At 45.0% G+C, this 22,360-nt stretch overlaps 2 protein-coding genes across 2 annotated transcripts in view; both read right to left on the reverse strand.

Annotated features, from left to right (window-relative positions):
• PPM1E (protein phosphatase, Mg2+/Mn2+ dependent 1E) overlaps positions 1–22,360 on the reverse strand; it is a 118,498-nt gene that overhangs the window by 10,025 nt on the left and 86,113 nt on the right. The window contains exons 3-4 of the mRNA XM_083379623.1: positions 11,937–12,055; positions 1,396–1,595 (exon numbers count right to left, since the gene is read on the reverse strand). Coding sequence (XP_083235749.1) covers positions 1,396–1,595; positions 11,937–12,055 — 319 coding nt within the window. The remainder of the gene's footprint in view (positions 1–1,395; positions 1,596–11,936; positions 12,056–22,360) is intronic.
• LOC310650870 (uncharacterized protein) overlaps positions 1–22,360 on the reverse strand; it is an 85,433-nt gene that overhangs the window by 2,156 nt on the left and 60,917 nt on the right. The gene's annotated exons all lie outside the window — the stretch shown is intronic.

The following is a 22,360-nucleotide window of genomic DNA, read 5'->3' on the forward strand; positions in this document are numbered from 1 at the left end:
ACTTAAGCTGATTTACGGCTCATGCCTACACACAAATGTCAACGGTCAACACTAAATTGGCGTTAGGTCAGTCAACAGAATTCAAGAGGGGTTGGACTTAGGACCACTTGCGGGAACGTAAAGATTCTAGGCTGATAACTCTCTTGACGTCCCCACCACCATCTCTGCCAGGCTCTGCCACTCCTTCTCCTACAGCCTAGGGGGTTTCCCCAAAGAAGAGGGAGTCAAGCTATTCTCCAAAGCGCCTGAAGGCAGGACAAGAAGCAATGGATGGAAACACATCAAGGAGAGAAGCAACCTGGAACTGAGGAGAAATTTCCTAATAGTGAGAGCAATTAACCAATGGAATAGCCTGCCTCCAGAAGTTGTGGGTGCTCCAACTCTGGAAGTTTTTAAGAAGAGACTGGACAGCCATTTATCTGAAATGATATCGAGTCTCCTGCCTGAGCAGGGGGTTGGACTAGAAGACCTCCAAAGTCCCTTCCAACTCTGTTATACGGTCTAACCAGTACAGCAGTGGTGTAGTGGAATGTAGTCTGGATTCCCAGGAAGTAGGGGCTGCATTCCAGAGGACCAGGAGACAGCAAGGTTTTAGATAGTTTTGTTCGGAGGAAGAAGCTCAAGACGGCTCCTCCCTAGAAGTTCTCAGAGCACATTTTTATTGATGTTGTAGTTTGCTTCAGTTTGGCAAGATTTCTGTCTACATTAATTCCTTTTTATTTATTAAGAAAATTTAGATGGCCTCCCAACTCACTGTGACTCTGGGCCACTTACAGAAGTAAAACCCCAATGCAACCTGTGTGTGTGTGTGTGTACATGTATATATTACAGATGTATGTATATGTGTGCATGTGTATGTATATGTGTATATGTATGCTTCTCTCCTTGGTTAGTTTCCATCCGTTGCTTCCTGTCCTGCCTTCAGGTGCTTTGGAGAACAGCTTGACTCCCTCTTCTTTGGGGCAACCCCTGAGATATTGGAACGCTGCTATCATGTCACCCCTTGTCCTACTCTTCATTAAACTAGACATACACAATTCCTGCAACCGTTCCCTATATGTTTTAGCCTCCAGTCCCCTGATCATCTTTGTTGCTCTTGTCTGTACTCTTTTTAGAGCCTCAACATCTTTTTCACGTCGTGATCAAAACTGGATGCCGTATTCTAAGTGTGGCCTTACCAAGGCCTTGTAAACTGGTATTAACACTTCACGTGATCTTGATTCCCTCTGTTAATGCAGCCTAGCACTGTGTTGGCTTTTTTGGCAGCTACCCACCTTATTAAGCCTACATGCAATGAAAACATTTCCCTTGGGTCCCACCTGGATTCTAGCATTCTTGGCCACCTAGAATTTCATCTCATGTGACTTAGCTCCCTGCTGGCCGGACTCCCTTTACCTCCAGGTTGAAGAGGGTGTTGAAGTCTGGAATGCAGACGTGTTTGTCCTCCATCTTGCGTCTCATGTTCTTAATGGCGTGGATCGATGTGTCGTAGTACCGATGTGGCTTTGTCTGGAGCGGGAAGTCCTTCAACCAGGCGCTGCAAGTGTTGTGAAGCCTGCTGAAGACTGTGCGAGCCAACTTCTCCGTGTCCACGTCTGAAAGGAGAGCGAACACCATGTAGGAACGAAAAACTCCGTGTTGAAAGACAAAGGAATATTGTTCTTCCAGGAGTAAATCCTTTTCCTTGTGATGTTTTGCCAAAATAGTTAAGATACAGGCAGTCCTCCACTTAGGACAGTTCCTTTAGGGTCCGTTCAAAGTTACAACTGCACTGAAAAAAAGGTACTCGTGACCATTTCTCACGCTTACGACCATTGCGGCATCCCCACCATCACACAATCAAAATTGGCTCGGCAACTGGCCTGTATTTATGACGGTCACAGTGCCCCCGGGGCTCATGCGATCCCCTTTTGGGAACTTCTGACAAGTCAGTGGGGAAGCCCCGTTACTAAGTTAACAACTGCAGGGATCCTTCAACTCAACCCTGACAAGACTGAGTGGCTGTACGTACCGGCATCTCGAGATATTCAGAACATTCCATCTCTTTCTATAGGGGGTAAGTTATTACCCCCCACAGATAGGGCTCGCAACTTGGGAGTCCTCTTAGATTCACAGCTTTCCTTGGAAGACCACATAACAGCTGTGACTAGGGGAGCCTTTGCCCAGGTTCGCCTGGTTCGCCAATTACGGCCCTATCTAGACCGAGATGCCCTACGTACGGTCACTCATGCACTCGTGACCTCTCGTTTAGACTACTGCAATGCTCTTTACATGGGGCTGCCCTTGAGGACCACTCGGAGGCTCCAACTGGTACAGAATGCAGCCGCGAGAGTTGTGTTGGGAGTCTCCCGATACTCCCATGTTACACTTCTACTCCGTGAGCTGCATTGGCTCCCAGTTGTCCCCCGGGTAAGATTCAAGGTGCTGGTAATGGTTTTCAAAGCCCTACATGGCATGGGTCCGGAGTACCTTAGGAATCACCTGCTGCCAGCGTCAACGTCCCTCCGTCCAGTGCGCTCCCACAGAGAGGGCCTGCTCAGGCTTCCGCCGTTCGGAGAATGCCGTCTGGTGGCTCCCAGAGGGAGGGCGTTCTCTGTGGGCGCGCCTGACCTATGGAACCGTTTACCGGTTGAGCTCCGGATGGCTCCCGACCTTCGCTCCTTCCGACGTGACCTAAAAACATATCTGTTTGAGCAATCCGGTCTGGTCTGACGGGTTCTGTTGTAATTATTGTTTTAAGGTAACCATCTTCTGGATTGGGGCAAAATTAGGGTTTCATTTGTTTTCAATATCTGTATTTGTGCATTCTGTTTTTTTGTCAGTGTTCACCGCCCTGAGTCCTTAGGGAGAAGGGCGGTATACAAATCAAATAAATAAATAAATAAATAAATAAAATCCACTTAAAAACAGGGGCAAGAAACGTGCTAAAACGGAGCTAAACTCACTTAACAACTGGTCTGCCTAGCAGAAGAAATTTTGGGCTCAATTGTGGTCGTACGTTGAGGACTTCCAGCATAAACCACCCTATGGTGACCTTCCCTTATTCATTTTAATTTTCTAGATCCCACCTGGAAACTGATAGAACAGGGGGGTCTTCCAACCTGGCCCTTTTATGACTTATGGACTTCAATTCCCAGAATTCCTCAGCCAAGCATACTGGGAGTTGAGGAATTCTGGGAGTTGAAGTCCACAATTCTTAAAAGGGCCAAGTTTGAAGACTCCTGTGACAGAACGATGCAGCAAATGGGAAATTAAACATGCAGCGTAAATAGGGAGGGAATCGTTCTGTCTGATGAAATCTGGATTAGAGTAAAATTTCACCCACTTGGCTGGATCCGCAGCTAGTGCCATCTTTGCAGACTCAGTCATTCTGTGTGGAAAAAAAAATTTCTCACGTGCCTGGCTGAGGAATTCTGGGAGTTGAAGTCCACAAGTCATAAAAGGGCCAAGTTGGAGGACCCTTGGGCTAGACTTTTGAACCGCTTAGTTTTAGCATTACCGAGAGTCCTCAACTTACGACTCTTCATTTAGTGACCAAAGTTACAACAGAAAAAAGTGACTTATGACCATTTTGCACATTTATGACCCTTGCAGAGTCCCCCATAGTCACGTGATCAAAATTCGGACACTTGGCAACTAGCTCATATATATGACGGTTGCAAGTCTCCCAGGGTCATGTGATCCCCTTTTGCGACCTTCTGACAAGCAAAGTCAATGGGGGAAGCCAGATTCACTTAATAACTGAGTGACCAACTTAACAGCTGCAGTGATTCACTTCACAACTGTGCCAAGAAAGGTCATAAAATGGGACAAATTCACTTAACTCTCTTGCTTAGCGAAAAGAAATTTGGGGCTGAATTGTGGTCGTACGCTGAGGACTCTCTCTTGGTTGTATCCTAGTCTACAGAACTGGGACTTGCTTTTGGCCCACTCGTGAATCTTGAACAAACTATGTTCATTGGGAATGTGGAGAAGTAGCAGTTTGATGGGCCGTGGTGGCGCAATGCTTAGAATGCAGTACGCCAGGCTAACTCTGCCCAGTGCCAGGAGTTCGATCCTCACCAGCTGAAGGTTGACTCAGCCTTCCATCCTTCTGAGGTCGGTAAACTGAGGATCCAGATTGTTGGGGGCAAATAGGCTGACTCTGTAAACCACTTAGAGAGGGCTGTAAAGCACTATAAAAGGATAGGACACCATCTATGACCGGTTTACCACACAGTCCTTTCCGCAGTTCCAAGATGGCTTCACGCCCATTTGCACCACTCAGGTGACCCCGAGGACACAGAGAAACCTCCAAGTGGCCTCAGCAACTCTCTAAAAGAAGGCAAATGACCAACTGTCTGCAAGGAGTACAAATCCTTCCATTCCCCGCCATCCAGTCAGAGGTGAAGAAGCTTCTTGGATGAGAAGTGAAATGTCTTCAAAGAAAAACAAGGAAGTCCAGTTGCGTCTTGAAAAAGTGGGATAACCAGGACTCAGAGTCTCCATAGGAAAGTGCCATTGCTACTGCGATTGATGTGGCCTCCACTAAGGAGCTAATGCTCCTCTCTACCAGCAGCGGCAAGTGGCTTCCTTGGAAAGAAGTACAGATAATCCTCAACTTACGACAATTTGTCGGCCAAAGTTACGACGACACTGAAAAAAAGTGACTTATCAATGATCCTCACACTTACAACCATTGCCGGTGTCCTCACGAAATGTGATCAGTCTGAGTGCTTGGCAACCAGCATGTATTTTTGACACACGGGGGTTACCAGATCACCATTTGTGACCTATCCCAGCTGGCTTCTAACAAGGGGGAAACCCAGATTGCACACAATTCGCTTAAAAGACTGTTTAAAATGGGTGCAACTCACTTAACAGACTTAATAGACCAGCGAAATGCTGTGGACGTAGTATACTTAGATCTTAGTAAGGCATTTGACAAAATAGAACACAACCTACTCCGTGGTAAGCTAGAAAAAGGTGGAATAGACAACATCACCACCAGATGGATCTGTAGCTGGCTGACAAGTTGTATTCAACGAGTAGTCCTCAATGGCACTACGTCCACATGGAGAGAAGTAAGCAGTGGGGTACCACAAGGTTCCATCTTAGGCCCAGGACTCTTCAACATCTTCATCAATGACTTAGATGGGGGAATTGAAGGGGAACGCATCAAATTTGCAGATGACACCAAATTGACGAGTAGCCAACACCCCAGAAGACAAGCTGAGGATCCAAGAAGATCTTGAGAAACAATGGGCTCTATCCAACCAAATGAGTTTCAGTATGGAGAAAAGCAAAGTTTTACATTTAGGCAGGAAAAACCAAAGGCACAAGTAGAGACTGGGTGAGACTCGGCTCAAAAACAGCAACTGTGAGAGGGACCTCGGAGTCCGAGTGGACGATCACTTAACCATGAGCCAGCAAACAAAAAAGCTAACACAATCTTGGGCAGTATAAACAGAGGCATCGAATCAACCTCACGCAAGGTATTAGTGCGGCTTTACAAAACCCTAGTGAGACCACACCTGGAATACTGCAACCAATTTTGGTCACCATATCACAAAAAAGATGTTGAGAGTTTGGGGGGAAAAAGTTCAGAGAAGAGCAACTAAGACGATCCAAGGCCTGGAGACCAAAACATACGAAGAACGGCTGCAGAACTTGGGTTTGGCTAGTCTAAAAAAAAAAAGAAATGGGGGACATGATAGCAGTATTCTGGTATTTGAGGGGCTGCCACAAGACAGAGGGCATCAAACTATTCTCCAAACCACCAGAGGGAAGGACGAGAAACAATGGTTGGAAGCTGATCAAAGAGAGAAGCAACCTGGAATTAAGGAGAAACTTCCTGACAGTGAGGACAATTAACCAGTGGAACAGCTGGCCACCAGAAATCGTGGGTGCTCCATCACTGTAGATTTTTAAGAAGAGGCTAGACAGTCAGCTGTCTGAGACGGTATAAGTTCTCCTGCTTAAGCAGGGGGCTGGACTAGAAGACCTCCAAGGTCCCTTCCAGCTTCTATTCTATTCTATTCTATTCTATTCTATTCTATTCTATTCTATTCTATTCTATTCTATTCTATTCTATTCTATTCTATTCTATTCTATTCTATTCTATTTCTGTTCTGCTCTATATCTAAGAACCAATTGGCTTATTAATGGAAATTCTGGTCCCAATTGTGATCGTAAATTGAGGACTATCTATAACTGATTCTCTACAATCCGTGCAGGAATACACTGAATTGGATACACTTCCACACTAAGATGGGGCAGACCCCCTCAATCAGATGCTGGAGAGATTCTTCTTCAAAGCGCCTGAAGGCAGGACAAGAAGCAACAGATGGAAACTAATCAAGGAGAGAAGCAACCTAGAACTAAGGAAAATTTTCCTGACCATGAGGACAATCAACCAGTGGAACCACCTGCCTCCAGAAGCTGTGAATGCTCCAACACTGGAAGTTTTTAAGAAAAGACTGGTTAGCCATTTGTCTGACATGGTATAGGGTCTCCTGCCTGAGCAGGGGGTTGGACTAGATGACCTCCAAGGTCCCTTCCAACTCTGTTATTCTGTTAATCAAGGAGAGAAGCAACCTAGAATTAAGGAGGGATTTCCTGCCGGTGAGAACAATTAACCCGTGGAACAGCCTGCCTCCAGAAGTTCTGGGTGCTCCATCGCTAGAGGTCTTTTAAGAAGAGACTGGACGGGCACCTGTCTGAAGTGGTATAGGACCTCCTGCTTGAGCAGGGGCTTCGACTAGAAGACCTCCAAGGCCCCTTCCAGTTCTATTCTGATGGATTGAAGAGAAACAGAAATGCACACTTGTGCTGGAGAGGAAGGCTTGTGCTCCAGCCGGAGAGAAAAAGTCGGCTCGCTCTGTTGATGCTCGGAAGGGCAACCCCCCTGGGGATGGCACACACTGTGTGAGCATCATCAATAATTACTGGTTCACAATTTTTTTTTTGAAAGAGTCCTCTGGGGGTTTATCCACCCCCATGCAGCTGTAAATTACTCATCAATCCTTAATGCTGGAGTGCTGTGCTGGGGCTGAGTCAGCCGTCATCCTGTCTAGGTTTACCACCGAGTGCTCCGTCCCCTCCAGCCAGGAAGCCTAAAATTGTAGCGGAAGTCCCAATCCAGCCACTTTACCTCACCATGGTGGGCTGGTTGCCCAGGAATGGCTGCTTAAGAAACGACGGCTAGTTCGCAGTCCGCTGCACGGCCGTCTTTGTGTGTAAAGCTCCCAACGTCTTCAGAGGTGCTTGTAAGCAATGGCAGAAAAGGTGACAAACGGCAACGACTGGGAACTGCTAAGGGTGTGGGGTCCCTGGTGCTCTTTGAGCTTGGCAGTTTTCTTGCAGACGTTTCAAGACCCAGCTAGGTAGCTAGGCTAGAAGAGAGTGGGGGGGGGGGGAGGAGGAGGAGGAGGAGGAGGAGGAGGAAAATATTTGTAGCTCAGGGTTGAACTGAGGGGCCCTTGTCTCTCAGCTTGGTGGTTTTCTTGCAGACGTTTCAAGACCCACCCAAATAACATCTTCAGTATCAGAAGGGTTTGCTCTCTGTTTATATACAATGTTTTGCCCTGTCAGTGTTGGTGGGAGAGTTCTTGGTGATTCTTTGATTAGACAAGTGATAGATAGATAGATAGATAGATAGATAGATAGATAGATAGATAGATAGATAGATAGATAGACAGACAGACAGACAGACAGATGAGAGATGATAGAGATAAGGATGGAGAGAGATATGATAAGAGAATAGACAGAGATAGAGATAGATAGATAGATAGATATAGATAGATAGATAGATAGATAGATAGATAGATAGATAGATAGATAGATAGATGATAGATAGATAGATGATAGATAGATACATATATACATACATACATACATACATACATACATACACACATAGACACAGGGATAGATAGACAGACAGACAGGAATAGATAGATAGATAGATAGATAGATAGATAGATAGATAGATAGATAGATAGATAGATAGATAGATAGATATAGGCACACAGAGAGAAAGAGACAGACAGAGATGGATGATAGATATAGATAGGCAGACAGACAGACATGGATGCAGTAGTGGGATTCAAATATGTGAACAACCAGTTCTCTGCGTGGATGCCATTTCCGGAAGTCCATTCTGGACCTGGGCAACAAAAAATTAGCTACTGGTTTTGCTGAACTGGTACAAATTGGCTGTATCCCACCACTGCATGGACAGACGGACGGATGGATGGATGGATAGATAGATAGACAGCTATTTTTGGCCCAATTGTGTGGTCATAACTAGAGGACTACCTGCCTTGGGTTTTGTAACTGCAAGAAGACACTTGGAGTAGAGCAGCTGCTAACAGCTTCCAGCATCCTCAAAAGATGAGGAGTCTGTCAAACATTTATGCTGGTTTCGCCAATCTCAATTTGAAATTAATGAGGGTTTGTACAGCTGAACAAACAGATCCGTTTCCTTCTGCGAAAAAGAGCCACCTCCTCACAAACGCAGCCAAAAATAAGCCACCGTCCTTGGCTCGGCACTATTTATTTATTTATTAATTAATTAAACTCTTTTTGAACAAAAGCACAAGGGAAGGAAAGATGACAATCTATTTTGCAGGCTGAACAATAAACAGCCCGTCAGCATGTCCTAGAAATGTTTGCCTCCCGTCCCTAACTGGCGTTTGGGGATCTTACTCAGCAGAACTCCGGAGTGAAAAAAAACAGACATGACCTTGAAGGGGCGGGTGTAAACTTTTGCTGCATTGTGTAAGCGTTAAAAAAAAACAAGGGAAAGCTTCTTTCCGCTTTTTTATAAAAACCTTCTGTATCGTGACCTGTTTTAAAAAAAATAAATCAAAACAGCAAGACCTCCATAAAACCTCCCGATTGGCTGCCTCCAAAAGGAAAGTTAATTCCATCAATGAAATATAATAATAACAGTAAAGTCCAGAAAACAAGCTATCCACGCAAGCAGCCTCTTCTTTATAGGCTTAGCTATTTCATCCCCATGCCAGGGGTAGGCAACCTGGGCTCTTTTATGACTCGTGGACTTCAACTCCCAGAATTCCTCAGCCAGCCTGGCTCAGCTTGGAAACCTCTCCCTTTCCCCTCAGCAGGGCTGGCTCAGGAATTCTGGGAGTTGAAGTCCAGGAGTCATAAAGTGGCCTAGGCCTAGACCAGGGGTAGGCAACCTTGGCTCTTTTATGACTCGTGGACTTCAACTCCCAGAATTCCTCAGCCAGCCTGGCTCAGCATGGAAACCTCTCCCTTTCTCCTCAGCAGGGCTGGCTCAGGAATTCTGGGAGTTGAAGTCCACGAGTCATAAAAGAGCCGAGGTTGCCTACCCCTGACCCTTTTTTAAAAAAAGTTTTCATCACCTTAACAGCTGTGGAAGTTGTTCGGAGTGGACCTTTGCGATTAAAGGTGCTTTTTTTTCAAGAGGCAACTAGACTCTCTTTGTTTTCCCTTGAAGACAATTCGCTTCTCTTCCCAAAAGATTCTTCAGCTCTGACTGGATGGTGGGGAATGGAGGGATTTGTACTCCTTGCAGACAGCTGGTCATTTGCATCCTTTTAGAGAGTCCTTGAGGCCACTTGGAGGTTTGTCTGTGTCCTCAGGGTCACCTGAGTGGTGCAAATGGGTGTGAAGCCATCTTGGAACTGCTGAAAGGACCGTGTTGTAGACTGGAGATGGATGGTGTCATGTTCCTCCCCCTCTGTTGAAGGGGGGGCTGTTCAGTTTTGACACACAAGGCCTCTCTGACCCCTCTTTCAAACCAGCGGTCCTCCCTGTCCAAAATGTGGACTTTGCTGTCTTCAAAAGAGCGTCCTTGTGTCTTTTAAAAGCAGATGGACTGCTCTATCTTATCCTGATGGGTTTGTTCTCCTACGCTGTGCCGTGCGTTTGTGAAGTGGTTGTTTTGTTTCGCCAAGGTACAGGTCTGTAAATGTCACACTGCAATGTAGAAAGACTCTCAGAGGGAGTACTAATGACCAGATGATTGCAAGAAGTATAAATCCTTCCATTCCCCATCATTCAGTCAGAAATGAAGAAGCTTCTTGGACGAGAAGCGAAACGTCTTCAAGAAAAAACAAAAGAAAGTCCAGTTGCCTTTTGAAAAAAAGCACCCTTGGGACAATCATGAGGCCTGAGCCTCCGATGCCTAGAACAGAGTTCCGGAAGTGGTATCCATGCACTTCCGGTAGATGATTCTAGGTCTAGGAGGACTCCTCCAGGCCTTCAATGCCTAGAACGGACTTCTAGAAGTGGTATCCATGCACTTCCGGTGGGCTGTTCTAGGCCTGGGAACATGGGGCAAATCTTTATTTCCTGTTTTCAGCCTATCTTGAAGGCTATCAAACAGGCAGTAGTCACACCGGACAATTCATATATTTGTGTAAATAGTAATTTACACAAATATATGAATTGTCCGGTGTGACTACTGCCTGTTTGATAGCCTTCAAGATAGGCTGAAAACAGGAAATAAAGATTTGCCCCATGTTTGGGGCCTAGCAAGGTAATCTAAATAGTTAACATTTGAAACATATCTTCCCTTGCAGAAAAAAAAGCTAATAGAGCGAGAGGGACCTTGTGGCTTAGAGGCAAATAAAACTGCCTTGGATGCAATCAGCCCAGGTTCGAATCTCAGAAGGGTATAGCTGACTGAGGACGACTAAGGAGTCAGAAATGCATCTCAGTTTCCCTTTAATTCTTTGTTAGTAATTTACACAAATATATATATATAAAAAGTGACATGGTGGCTCAGTGGGTTAGGACGCTGAGCTTCTCGATCAGAAGGTTGGCAGTTTGGTGGGTCGAATCCCGAGTGCCGCGTAGCAGAGTGAGCGCCTGTTACCCGTCCCAGCTTCTGCCAACCTAGCAGTTCGAAAGCACATAAAAATGCAAGTAGAAAAATAGGGACCACTCCGGTGGGAAGGTAACAGCGCTCCGTGCGCCTTTGGCATCTAGTCATGCCGGCCACGTGACCACGGAGACGTCCTCGGACAAGCGCTGGCTCTTCGGCTTTGAAACGGAGATGAGCACCGGCCCCTAGAATCGGAAACGACTAGCACGCATGTGCGGGGGAAGCTTTACCTTTACCTTTATATATATATATGTGTGTGTGTGTGTTTGTGTGTGCATATATATATATATATATACACACACACACACACACACAAACACACACACACACACACACACACACAGAGAGAGAAAAATAAACAGACTGTTTAATATGCAAAGCACTTAGCTTAGCGGGTCACTGCTCTATTGACTTCAAACGGCTGTAGCGTTTCTAAATGTCCTGCATTTCTTCCTGTGCTTGCAGGATCAAAAGTTATTTTCTTATTCATGGTTGCACATCAGGGAGCCGATTATCCAGCCGCAGTTGTTTTGTACCTCCCCAACCCTCCTCTTCTTTGGTCAAACCTGAGCTTCCGTCTCAAGACCTAAAGCCGGGCATGTTGTGGATTCGTCCTCGACTTACGATCACAATTGAGCCCAACGTGACCCAATTACCAAGCCTCCAAAGTTTGATGGCGTGACCGTGGGGAGGTTGCCATGGTGATAAGTGTGAAAAATGGTCATAAGTCGCTTTTCTCAGTGCCTTTGGTTTCATCAAGGCATACTCTGAGATGGGGTTTCTAGTGAGACATTTAAGCAACTGGCTCCCTCCTTAAGAAATATAATAAAGGAAGCTGCTCCAGAATATTGGCGGTCCCGAGTTCAAGTTACGGGTCAGAATTCCACACCAGTGTTTCTCAACTGTGGCGACTTGAAGATGTGTGGACTTCAACTCCCAGAATTCCTCAACCAAATCAGTGTTTCCCAGCTTTGGCAACTTTTAAGATCTGTGGACGTTCCCAGAATTCCCCAGCCAGAGTTGAAGTCCACACCTCTTAAAGTTGCCACGGTTGAGAGTGATGCATTTTCTCACTTACGTATGATCCCATCTGGACTGTCCTCGTGTCTGGGCAGGTAAAGATTGGAAAGGTCACTCTGCAGGACATCATCCGCTGTGGCCCGGGCTAAAGCTGCTGCCAGGAGCGAGGGGCAGTTACTGGAAGAGAAGGAAGAAATGGAAAAAAGTTGGAAACTTTACGGTAAAAAGTTACGGTAAAAAAAGCAAAGAGCCAGGGGCAGAATCGCGCCAGGGTTACGTACGAGCTGGAAGCGACCTGATATTTTTGAAGATTAAGCGATGTGCTTCCTCTTTTCTCTTTTTTCCAAGTAACGGCGGCATAGCAGAACAAACCCATAGGACAAGATTCGGCCATCCATCTGCACTTACAAGACAAAGTCCACTTTTTCGAAGACAGCAAAGTCCACATTTTGGACAGAGAGGACCGCTGGCTTGAAAGAGGGGTCAAAGAGGCCATCTGTGTCAAAATTGGACAGCCCTCCCTCAACAGAGTGGGGAGAGACACAACACCATCCATCTCCAGTTGACAACACGGTCCTTTCAGCGGTTCCAAGAAGGCTCCACGCCCACTGGCACCGTTCAGTTGACCCTGAAGAAATAGATAAACCTCCAGGTGGCCTCAACGACCCTCTAAAATTTATACTCCTCAGCTGTCTGCGAGGAGTATAAATCCTTCCATTCCCCACCATCCAGTCAGAGCTGAAGAAGCTCCTTGGAGGAGAAGCAAAATGTCTTCAAAGGAAAAACAAGAAACTCCAGTTGGCCTCTTGAAAAAAAAAAGCACTTTTGGGTTCTTCTGGAGGGTTGGCTATTCCTGCCATTTTAGTGTCATCTGCAAATTATACCCCCAAATGACCCTGCTTAGGCCAACAAGCTCAGTTTTCAATCGGTAAATTTAGGGCAGCCTTACATAACGACGCAAGTCGTACTGCCCCTATCAAAGGGGGAAAACTTCCCCTTTTTTGGGCATGTCATGTTTCCGTAAATTTCTTGCAGGGAGTCTTAAAGCTAACAATGCCAACAACACCCGCCAAATAACACGCTGTCAGGAATAAAATGCCAGCCCTTTAACTTAAAATGCCAGCGAGGGGCGCCTCTTTTTCAACTTCCGCCGTTGTGCTGTCTACCCACACAGTTGCTCAGAGGCGCAAAAATACACAGTCTAGCAACATAGCAAGAGGCCGGAACGTGCACGCTGGCTGAGGAATTCTGGGAGTTGAAGTCCACAAGTCATAAAAGGGCCAGGTTTGAAGAGCCCTGATCTAGACTGAGCTTAGGAACTTTAAGATGGGAAGTGGGGGGGGGGAACACTTGAACACCCAGAATTCCCCAGTCAAGGAGAAGCCTTGACCAAAAGGGGTAGTGTGTAGCATCCTGGTGTCCACTACGTAGTAAGGCCTGATACTAATCTGGATTACTGATCAAAGCAAAATTTTGCAGAATTGCATTAAGAATATGTAAGAATGCTTTTTAAGCATGCAACTGTCGCACGCAACTTAGGCTACCTCTAGTTAGTAGTAAAATCTCCAAGGATTTCTCAGCACTCATAATATCTCTTCTAGCATTCCAACCAAGGTCCTCCCCTTGGGAAAGGACATATGCAAACATATAAACACAGACACAAACAGGCCCACACCAATGCAACCTTCCTATTAGTAACATACCTAACTGGCTTTGATGCTCTGATGGGACTAGAACTCACCAGTTCCTGGTGACTGGCCCAAAGTCATGTAACTGGCTTTCATGCCAAGGCATGACTAGAACTCACCATCTCCTGCTGATTGGCCTCAGGTCAAAAGCCAGTGTTCATGCAACAGCAGGACTAGAACTCACCATCACTTGGCAATTGGGTCAAAGTCACCTGGCTGGCTTTCATGCCTGTCATGGGACTAGAACTCACCATCTGCTGGTGATTGGCCTCAAGTCAAAAGCCAGCATTCATGCAATGGCAGGACTAGAATTCATCATCACCTGGCAATTGGGTCAAAGTCACCCGGCTGGCTTTCATGCCTGTCGTGGGACTAGAACTCACTATCTCCTGGTGATTGGCCCAAAGGCAGGCCTAGAACTCACCATCTCCTAGTGTTTGGCCGAAAGTCGCCCAGCTGGCTTTCATGCAGAGGCAGGACTAGAACTCACAGTCTGATAATTTCTAGTCTGGTCCTTAACCCCCCAACCAACCAGGCTCTCACTTGAGTTTGAATAAACTCACCAGTTGCCGTGTTTTCCCGAAACTAAGACCCAACTGGGAAATAAGCCCCAGCATGATTTTTCAGGACCTTTGTAATATAAGCCCCACCCCCAAAATAAGCCCCGGTTAAGATCATCAGCCAGACGGATGCATTGAGTACCGTATTTCCTCCAAAATAAGATCTAACCAGAAAATAAGCCCGAATGCATCTTTTGGAGCAAAAATTAATATAAAACCCGGTCTTATTTTCGGGGAGACACGATATGTAGGAGAAGACCAGGCTGAGACTGAGGGAGGAGTCAAACGCATCATCAGTCACGAATCCCTTTGCGCTCACAAGGGATCGAAGTCCAGCCCACTTTGAATTCCTTTGTGTCTTACCTACCACCAATTTGCTTTGACCGTTAGTGCTTCGGGTTCTTTTGAAGAGCTTAAGCTTGCAATGAATCTCGATATTCATTTGAACTGCCTGGATTTTCTGATTTCCCTGAAGCTCAACAAGTTGCGGCTTATTTAATAGACCACTGTTGTTAAGCAACGAAGATTAGCGAGAGAGAACAACACAAGAGTGCTACCTCGTAGCCAATTCCTAACAGAGAACCTTCCCCTTCTTCATGACAAGTTGAATTTGCAGGTGAGACCTACAGCAAGGTATGCCCTTTGGGATAGACCAGATCAAGAAACAGATTACATTAGGATGCCTGGGACCTTATTGAAATAACAGAATTTTGATTCAAGCTCACGTGAAGTGTTAGTACCACTTTACAAGGCCTGGGTAAGGCCACACTTGGAACATTGCATTGAGTTTTGGTTGCCACAATATAAAAAAGATGTTGAGACTCTAGAAAGAGTGCAGAGAAGAGCAACAAAGATAATCAGGGGACTGGAGGCTAAAACATATAAGGAACAGTTGCTGGAATTGGGTATGTCTCGTTTAATGAAGAGAAGGATGAGGGGGGACATGATTGCAGTCTTCCAATATCTCAGGGGCTGCCCCAAAGAAGAGGGAGTCAAGCTATTCTCCAAAGCACCTGAAAGCAGGACAAGAAGCAACAGATGGAAACTCATCAAGGAGAGAAGCAACCTAGAACTAAGGAGAAACTTCCTGACAGTGAGAACAATTAACCAGTGGAACAACCTGCCTCCAGAAGCTGTGAATGCTCCAACACTGGAAGTTTTTAAGAAGAGACTAGACAGCCATTTATCTGAAATGGTATAGGTTTTCCTTCCTGAGCAGGGGGTTGGACTAGATGACCTCCAAAGTTCCTTCCAACTTTATTCTTATTATTCTTACTCTTCTTCTTCTTATTATTATCTGGTAAATGTCTATGGAGATTCTCCGTCATCCAGGTCATGGTTCTCCTCCGAGGAGCTGAAGAAGCTCCTTGGATGAGAAGCGAAACGTCTTCAAAGGAAAAACACGGAAGTCCAGTTGCCTCCTGAAAAAAGCACCTCTGGGACAATTGATCAGGCAGGCCTTTGGCACAACACCCACAGCTGTATTTCTGCAGTCCTGTGAATGACACCAGCCAACTGGAAGGAGTCAGGTTCCATCAATGAATTTGGAAAGGAAACCATTTGAAGTTTAGTTTAGTTAGTTTAGTTTATTGAATTTATATACCGCCCTTTTCCCATAGGACTCAGGGCGGTTTACAAAGTATTTAAAAATGTCAATACAATACAAAAGTTAAAGACAGTTAAAATAATTAAATTTAATCCCTGAACAAATATAAAACCCCATTTAAAAACTCTCAGCCTGGGCCGGAAAGCTCAAAGAGCCAGGTCTTCAGGTCCCGGCGGAATGACCGAAGGTCGGGGGCAGTCCTAAGCTCCACGGGCAGCTGGTTCCAAAGGGCAGGCGCACCCACTGAGAAGGCCCTCCCCCTGGGTGTTATCCGCCGGCAGTCTTTTACCGGTGGCACCCTGAGAAGGCCCTCCATGTACAATGAGAGCTTATGCACTGGAGACAAATTCCTTGTGTGTCCAACCACACTTGGCCAATAAAGAATCCTATCCTATCCTATCCTATCCTATCCTATCCTATCCTATCCTATCCTATCCTATCCTATCCTATCCTATCCTATCCTATCCTATCCTATCCTATTCTTATGGTCACTAGGAATTGACATTAACTTGATGGCACATAATCAGAATTGGCAATGCTATGTGGGGGGTGACAGGAATTAAGCTTAGTGTATTTCATGAGTACCTCAAGCAGCTTTCTAGAATGTTCCATCCTCCAAATAAATTGGATTAGAGATTATGGGAATAGAAACAGAATAAAATTCTGCCACCATGGTAAAAAGACTATCCTAATGCCTTTCAGTAATGATGAATTTGCTGATTCGCGTACCTCTCACTGCTGACTGACACAAGGGGAAAAAGCTACATTTGGGTTCCAGATTTATTTGAGGGGCACCAACACCCCCAGAGCACCCAAGGGCATCCAGGAACCAGCCACAGAGGCAAGGAAAAGCTTTCCACCCACCTCCTTCTGTCCCCAAGTGATGCCCAGCCTCTCCTCAAGCTATTCTATTGTTTGAGATGGTGTAGGTTCTCCTGCTTAAGCGGGGGGCTGGACTAGAAGATCTCCAAGATCCCTTCCAATTCCATTCCATTCTATTCTAATTCTAATTCTGTTCTAATTCTACTTTATTCTATATTCTATTCTTCTATTCTATTCTATTCTATTCTATTCTATTCTATTTCTACTTTATATTCTATTCTATTCTAATTTTACTTTATTTTCTATTCTATTCTAATTCTACTTTATATTCTGTTCTATTCTATTCTATTCTATTCTAATTCTACTTTCTATTCTATTCTATTCTAATTTTACTTTATTTTCTATTCTATTCTATTCTATTCTAATTCTACATTCTATTCTATTCTATTCTATTCTATTCTATTCTATTCTATTCTATTCTATTCTATTCTATTCTATTGCATTCTAATTCTACTTTATATTCCATTCCATTCCATTCCATTCTAATTCTACTTTATTTTCTATTCTATTCTTTTCTAATTCTAATTCTAATTCTACTCTACTCTACTCTATTCAATTTTTGCCTCAACCCCATTTGAAAGCTCCTAATCTTTTAACCGTTTCCCAAACTCATCCAAAATGAAGGGAGGGGGATCCGAGACCAAGATATTTGCTTCCCGTAAAATCAAAAGTCAGCTCTGGAAATTCACAGGAGGACAGAAAACCTGGTGCTACTCTGATACGACTGCTGGATTTCTCAGGCCGCTTGCTTCAAATTAAGCGAGCCTGGAGGAGGAACGGTCCCTTGTCCTTCCAGGCTGCTGCTCGTTTCAGCTCAGGAAATACAGGTATTTTCAGCCCCCCCCTCCCCCCCATCTTGCAGGCAACATGTCATCTGTTAAGGCATTCCGCTTGATGTGCAGCTCTAAAATGGCAGGGACACTGGTATAAAAAGATGAGCAATTGAGAATTCCTCAATGCTAAACACAAGATGGAAAAGTAATTGTGTTCTCTCTCTCTCTCTCTCTCTCTCTCTCTGTGTGTGTGTGTGTGTGTCTGTGTGTGTGTGTGTGTGTGTGTGTGTCTGAGAGGGAGGAGGGGAAGTCAATGCAATTGTATTTAAAAAATTTTTAGAGACAAGGAACTCTCTTAATTTCAATCACAATCAGAATAGAGCTGGAAGGGACCTTGGAGGTCGTCTAGTCCAGCCCCCTCCTCAAGCAGGAGACCCCCTACCAGTTCAGACAGGTGGCTGTCAATCTCAATCAGAATAGAGCTGGAAGGGACCTTGGAGGTCGTCTAGTCCAGCCCCCTCCTCAAGCAGGAGACCCCCTACCAGTTCAGACAGGTGGCTGTCAATCTCAATCAGAATAGAGCTGGAAGGGACCTTGGAGGTCGTCTAGTCCAGCCCCCTCCTCAAGCAGGAGACCCCCTACCAGTTCAGACAGGTGGCTGTCAATCTCAATCAGAACAGAGCTGGAAGGGACCTTGGAGGTCGTCTAGTCCAGCCCCCTCCTCAAGCAGGAGACCCCCTACCAGTTCAGACAGGTGGCTGTCAATCTCAATCAGAACAGAGCTGGAAGGGACCTTGGAGGTCATCTAGTCCAACCCCCCTGCTCAAGCAGGAGGCCCTGTACCATTTCTGTTGGGTGGCTGCAGCCTCTTCTAAAAAACCTCCAGTGCTGGAGCGCCCACAACTTCTGGTGGCAAGCTGTTCCACTGGTTAACTGTCCTCACTGTTAGTGTCAGAATCCATTTATATCATATTCATAAATGGAATGTTTCAAACATTATCCCATAGATTCTGCCATCTCCCGAAGAGAAGAGAATAGATGTGTATTGAACCAGCAATAGGCATTTCAAAGGAAAGGAGAAGCCTTTTGAACTGGGGAAACAAAAGGGGGGGCTAGCATCTGGTTTTTGTCACGGAAGAGAGCAATAAACATGAAAGGTCCTAAGTTCCTTTTTCCCACGAGATGGATGATACGAGAGGAAGGATGGGGGACTGACCAAATGGGGATTAAGGGGGGTTAAACCGGGAACTCTTTATAAGGGTTTACTTCGTGGAAATATTAAGTCCTGTCTCGCTCCTACAACCAAGCATGTCATAGTAAAGATTCTTTTTGGAATAGATTTGACTCCAAGAATTTTGTCTTCCTAAGACGTGGTTTGGGGTGGGTCCTGACAGTTAGGAAGTTTCTCCTGAACTCCAGGTTGCTTCTCTCCTTGATCAGTTTCCATCCATTGTTTCTTGCCGCATTTGCCTTCTGGTGCTTTGGGAAAGAAATTGACCCCCTCTTCTATGTGGCAGCCCCTCAAACACCGAAAGGCTGATTTAATTTATAGAAGAGATAAATGACATTTCACCTATTTCCTTTAAAGTTCTCGCCAAGAAATAAGTTTCTGGAAATCCATTGAACGGCAGTACCCTGCCTTCTTGGTTTCCTGTAAGATTATTTAAAATCCTCTTTGAAAATAAAATTTCCGTAGGGGCAAAATCGATTTTGTATAGTCACATAATAGGGACTCCCTCAGTCATAAATGCAGCATGCATGTATCGATCGTTACCCTGACACTGCATCGTTAAAAATAATCTGAATTTTTTTTTTAAAAAATGTGCTTTATGTATTGCCTCTTAACTCTGATGGATATAATTTAGACTTGTTCAAAGGAACTGTAAAAGCCCATGAAAGCAAATCAAAAGCCTTGAAAAGCTCTGCAATTCCGCTACCAATTTCAGCTGCAATTTCAGTCCAAAAGTCACAGTGGCGTTTTTTTTTTTTAAAAAAAACACCCTAAAATAGCTCACAGTCAAAAATTCCAGTCATTAGAAATACAGCTGAAATAATGGTCTGGACTCAAGCTGAAGTAGAAGTCCTGGATAGGAAGACACCCCTAATAATAATAATAATAATAATAATAATAATAATAATAATAATAATAATAATAATAATGATAATGATAATGATAATGATAATGATAATGATAATAATAATAATAATAAGAATAAGAATAATAAGAATAAGAATAAGAATAAGAATAAGAATAAGAATAAGAATAAGAATAAGAATAAGAAGAATAAGGAGAAGGAGAAGAAGAAGAAGAAGAAGAAGAAGAAGAAGAAGAAGAAGAAGAAGAAGAAGAAGAAGAAGAAGAAGAAGAAGAAGAAGAATGAATCATGTGCCCTTTATTCACCCGGTGACGTTGAAAGAGTCTACTTACCAAGGAAAATCGGTGGGCGTTGTGAGTGTTGCACATACATCAGACAGTTGAAGAAGGAAAATCTGAAGGTCAGTGAAAAAGTTGCGCTTAAAGCTAGCATACCCGGAAGATTTACTGGATATCAAAGAGACTGGGCTACAGAGAACAGCAACTAGTACGATTAAAAAGCCTGGAGACTAAAACGTAGGAAGTACAGTGGCAGGAACTGGGTTTGGCTAGTCTAGAGAAAAGAAGGACCAGGGCTGACATGATAACAGTATTCCAATATTTGAGGGGCTGCCACAAACAAGAGGGGGGGGGGGTGTCAACTTATTTCCCAAAGCACCAGAAGGCAAAGAGAAGAAGCCATGGATGGAAATTAATCCAAGGAGAGAAGCAACCTGGAATTAAGGAGAAACTTCCTAACAGGGAGGGGAATTGACCAGTGGAACGGCTTGCCACCAGAAGTTATGGCTGCTCCAGCACTGGAGGGTTTTAAGAAGAGACTGGAGAGTCATTTGTCTGAAATGGTGTAGGGCAGGGGTGTCAAACTCAATTTCATTGAGGGCCGCATCAGCATTGCGGTTGCCCTCAAGGGGCCGGGTGGGTATGGCCAGGGTGGGCGTGGCCTACTGGGTGGGCGTGGCTAGAGTGCTTATGGCCTACTGGGTGGGCGTGGCCAGCTCTACATCGTTGGCATCAAGGGTGCCTATGGGGGCCTGGCCAGGAGTGGGACAGATCTGGGGGTCTCTGGCCGAAGGAGGGTCTCTGGGCCAGGGCCAAGGCAGTGGGGGCCGTTCCCTCACTGTTTCCAGGATGGCTTCACGGGCCGCATGAAACCACTTCACGGGCCGGATCCGGCCCCCGGGCCTTGTGTTTGACATGTCTGGTGTAGGGTCTCCTGATTGAGCAGGGGTTTTGGACTAGAAGACCTCCAAGGTCCCTTTCAGCTCTATTCTGATTGAATGATTGATTGATTGAATTTTTGATTGATTGATTGGATTGATTGAAGAAAGACCAAGTGAAAATCTGAAAAGAGGCATGGGAAGACCAAGTAATACATGCCCAGTACATAAAAAAAAAGCAGGGAAAGCAGATAACAACAAGAGGCTACAAATGACTAAGAACAGGTAAGTTGAAGAAAGAGACCGAGGGGCTAATTTTGGCTGCACAAGATCAAGCCAGGAGAACAAGTACATATAAAAGTCAATATTGAGAAGACTGCAGGAGACAGCAAATGCCGTACCGGCCGAGAAGTTGAAGAAACAGTGGAACCACCTGGTAAGCTGCTGCAAGAAGATCGTCCAAACCGACTACAAGCAGCGGCACGACAAAGTAGCAACAAAGGTGGATTGGAAGATCTGCCAGAAATATCATTTGCCTGCGAGCAAGATCTGGTGGGGCCACCAAACAGATAAAAAGTCAGAGAAAATGTAGAAATTAAAGCTTGCTCGGGAAGTGCTGAGCAGGGGGTGGGACTAGATGACCTCCAAGGTCCCCTCCGACTATGTTATTCTGCTACAGAACACGCCAAGCTTTTCTGGAATGGCTACTCCTCAAGGGAAGGGTGGGCTCCAACGACAGCAGGCTTTTCCATAGCTACTGAAAAGCCGTGTGAATCCAGATGTTACCGGATGTCTCCCAACTTAGGCAGCGATGTCGTTTTACGATTAGTGGATTTATATTTTACTGCGAATGTTTTTAACGCTGCCTGACAATTATGACCCACCCCATTTCGGAAAACCTGGTGGCAGCGTCCAATTTGAATAAACAAACCACACTTTCCCCTTTTTTCTTTCATCTCCCAAAGCTAAAAGATGGCGCTTCTTGGTTCCCATCTTAGCTCATTGTGTTCATGTTAATGTAATTTCTAAGGCCATGTCTAATTCATATTTAACATTTTTAATGGTTTGCATTGTCGTTTGTTGTAAGCTGTCCAGAGCTGCCTTGATAGCGAGATGGGCAGGGTATAAATTTAATAAATAAATAGTGAAATAAATAAACTGCATTCATCCGGATTTGGGGCCCAGGTGTTTTGAGCTGGGAAGCTTCTGCTTTTTAATAAAATATTTGAGTCTGAAAATAGAAATACGGATTCCTCCTTTTTCCCCTCTTTCACTGTAAACTAAGACAAGTCTTCTGTCACAAATCTTGAAAGGGGGCAAAATTCCAAAATTCTTCCGTAGAACAGAAAGAGAGACGCTTCTTTGTTAAGTATCTTGTGCAACCTATGGAAAGCAAGTGTGGGATGGTGGCTAAGGTATCAGGCTAGAATTTAGGAGAACATGAGTTCTAATCCTGTCTTAAGACATAAAACCAGCTGGGCGACTTTGGGCCAATCACCAGGAGACGGTGAGTTCTAGTCCCGCCTTAGGCATGAAAGCCGACTGGGTAATTTTTGGCCCAATAATCAGGAGATGGTGAGTTCTACTCCTGCCATAGGCATGAAAGCCAACTGGAAGACTTTTAGCCAATCACCAGGAGACGGTGAGTTCTAGTCCCACCATAGGCATAAAAGCCGACTGGGTAATTTTTGGCCCAATCACCAGGAGACAGTGAGTTCCAG

This window comes from Vipera ursinii (genome assembly GCF_947247035.1).
Source record: "Vipera ursinii genome assembly, chromosome: 1".
NCBI classification, from domain to species: domain Eukaryota; kingdom Metazoa; phylum Chordata; class Lepidosauria; order Squamata; family Viperidae; genus Vipera; species Vipera ursinii.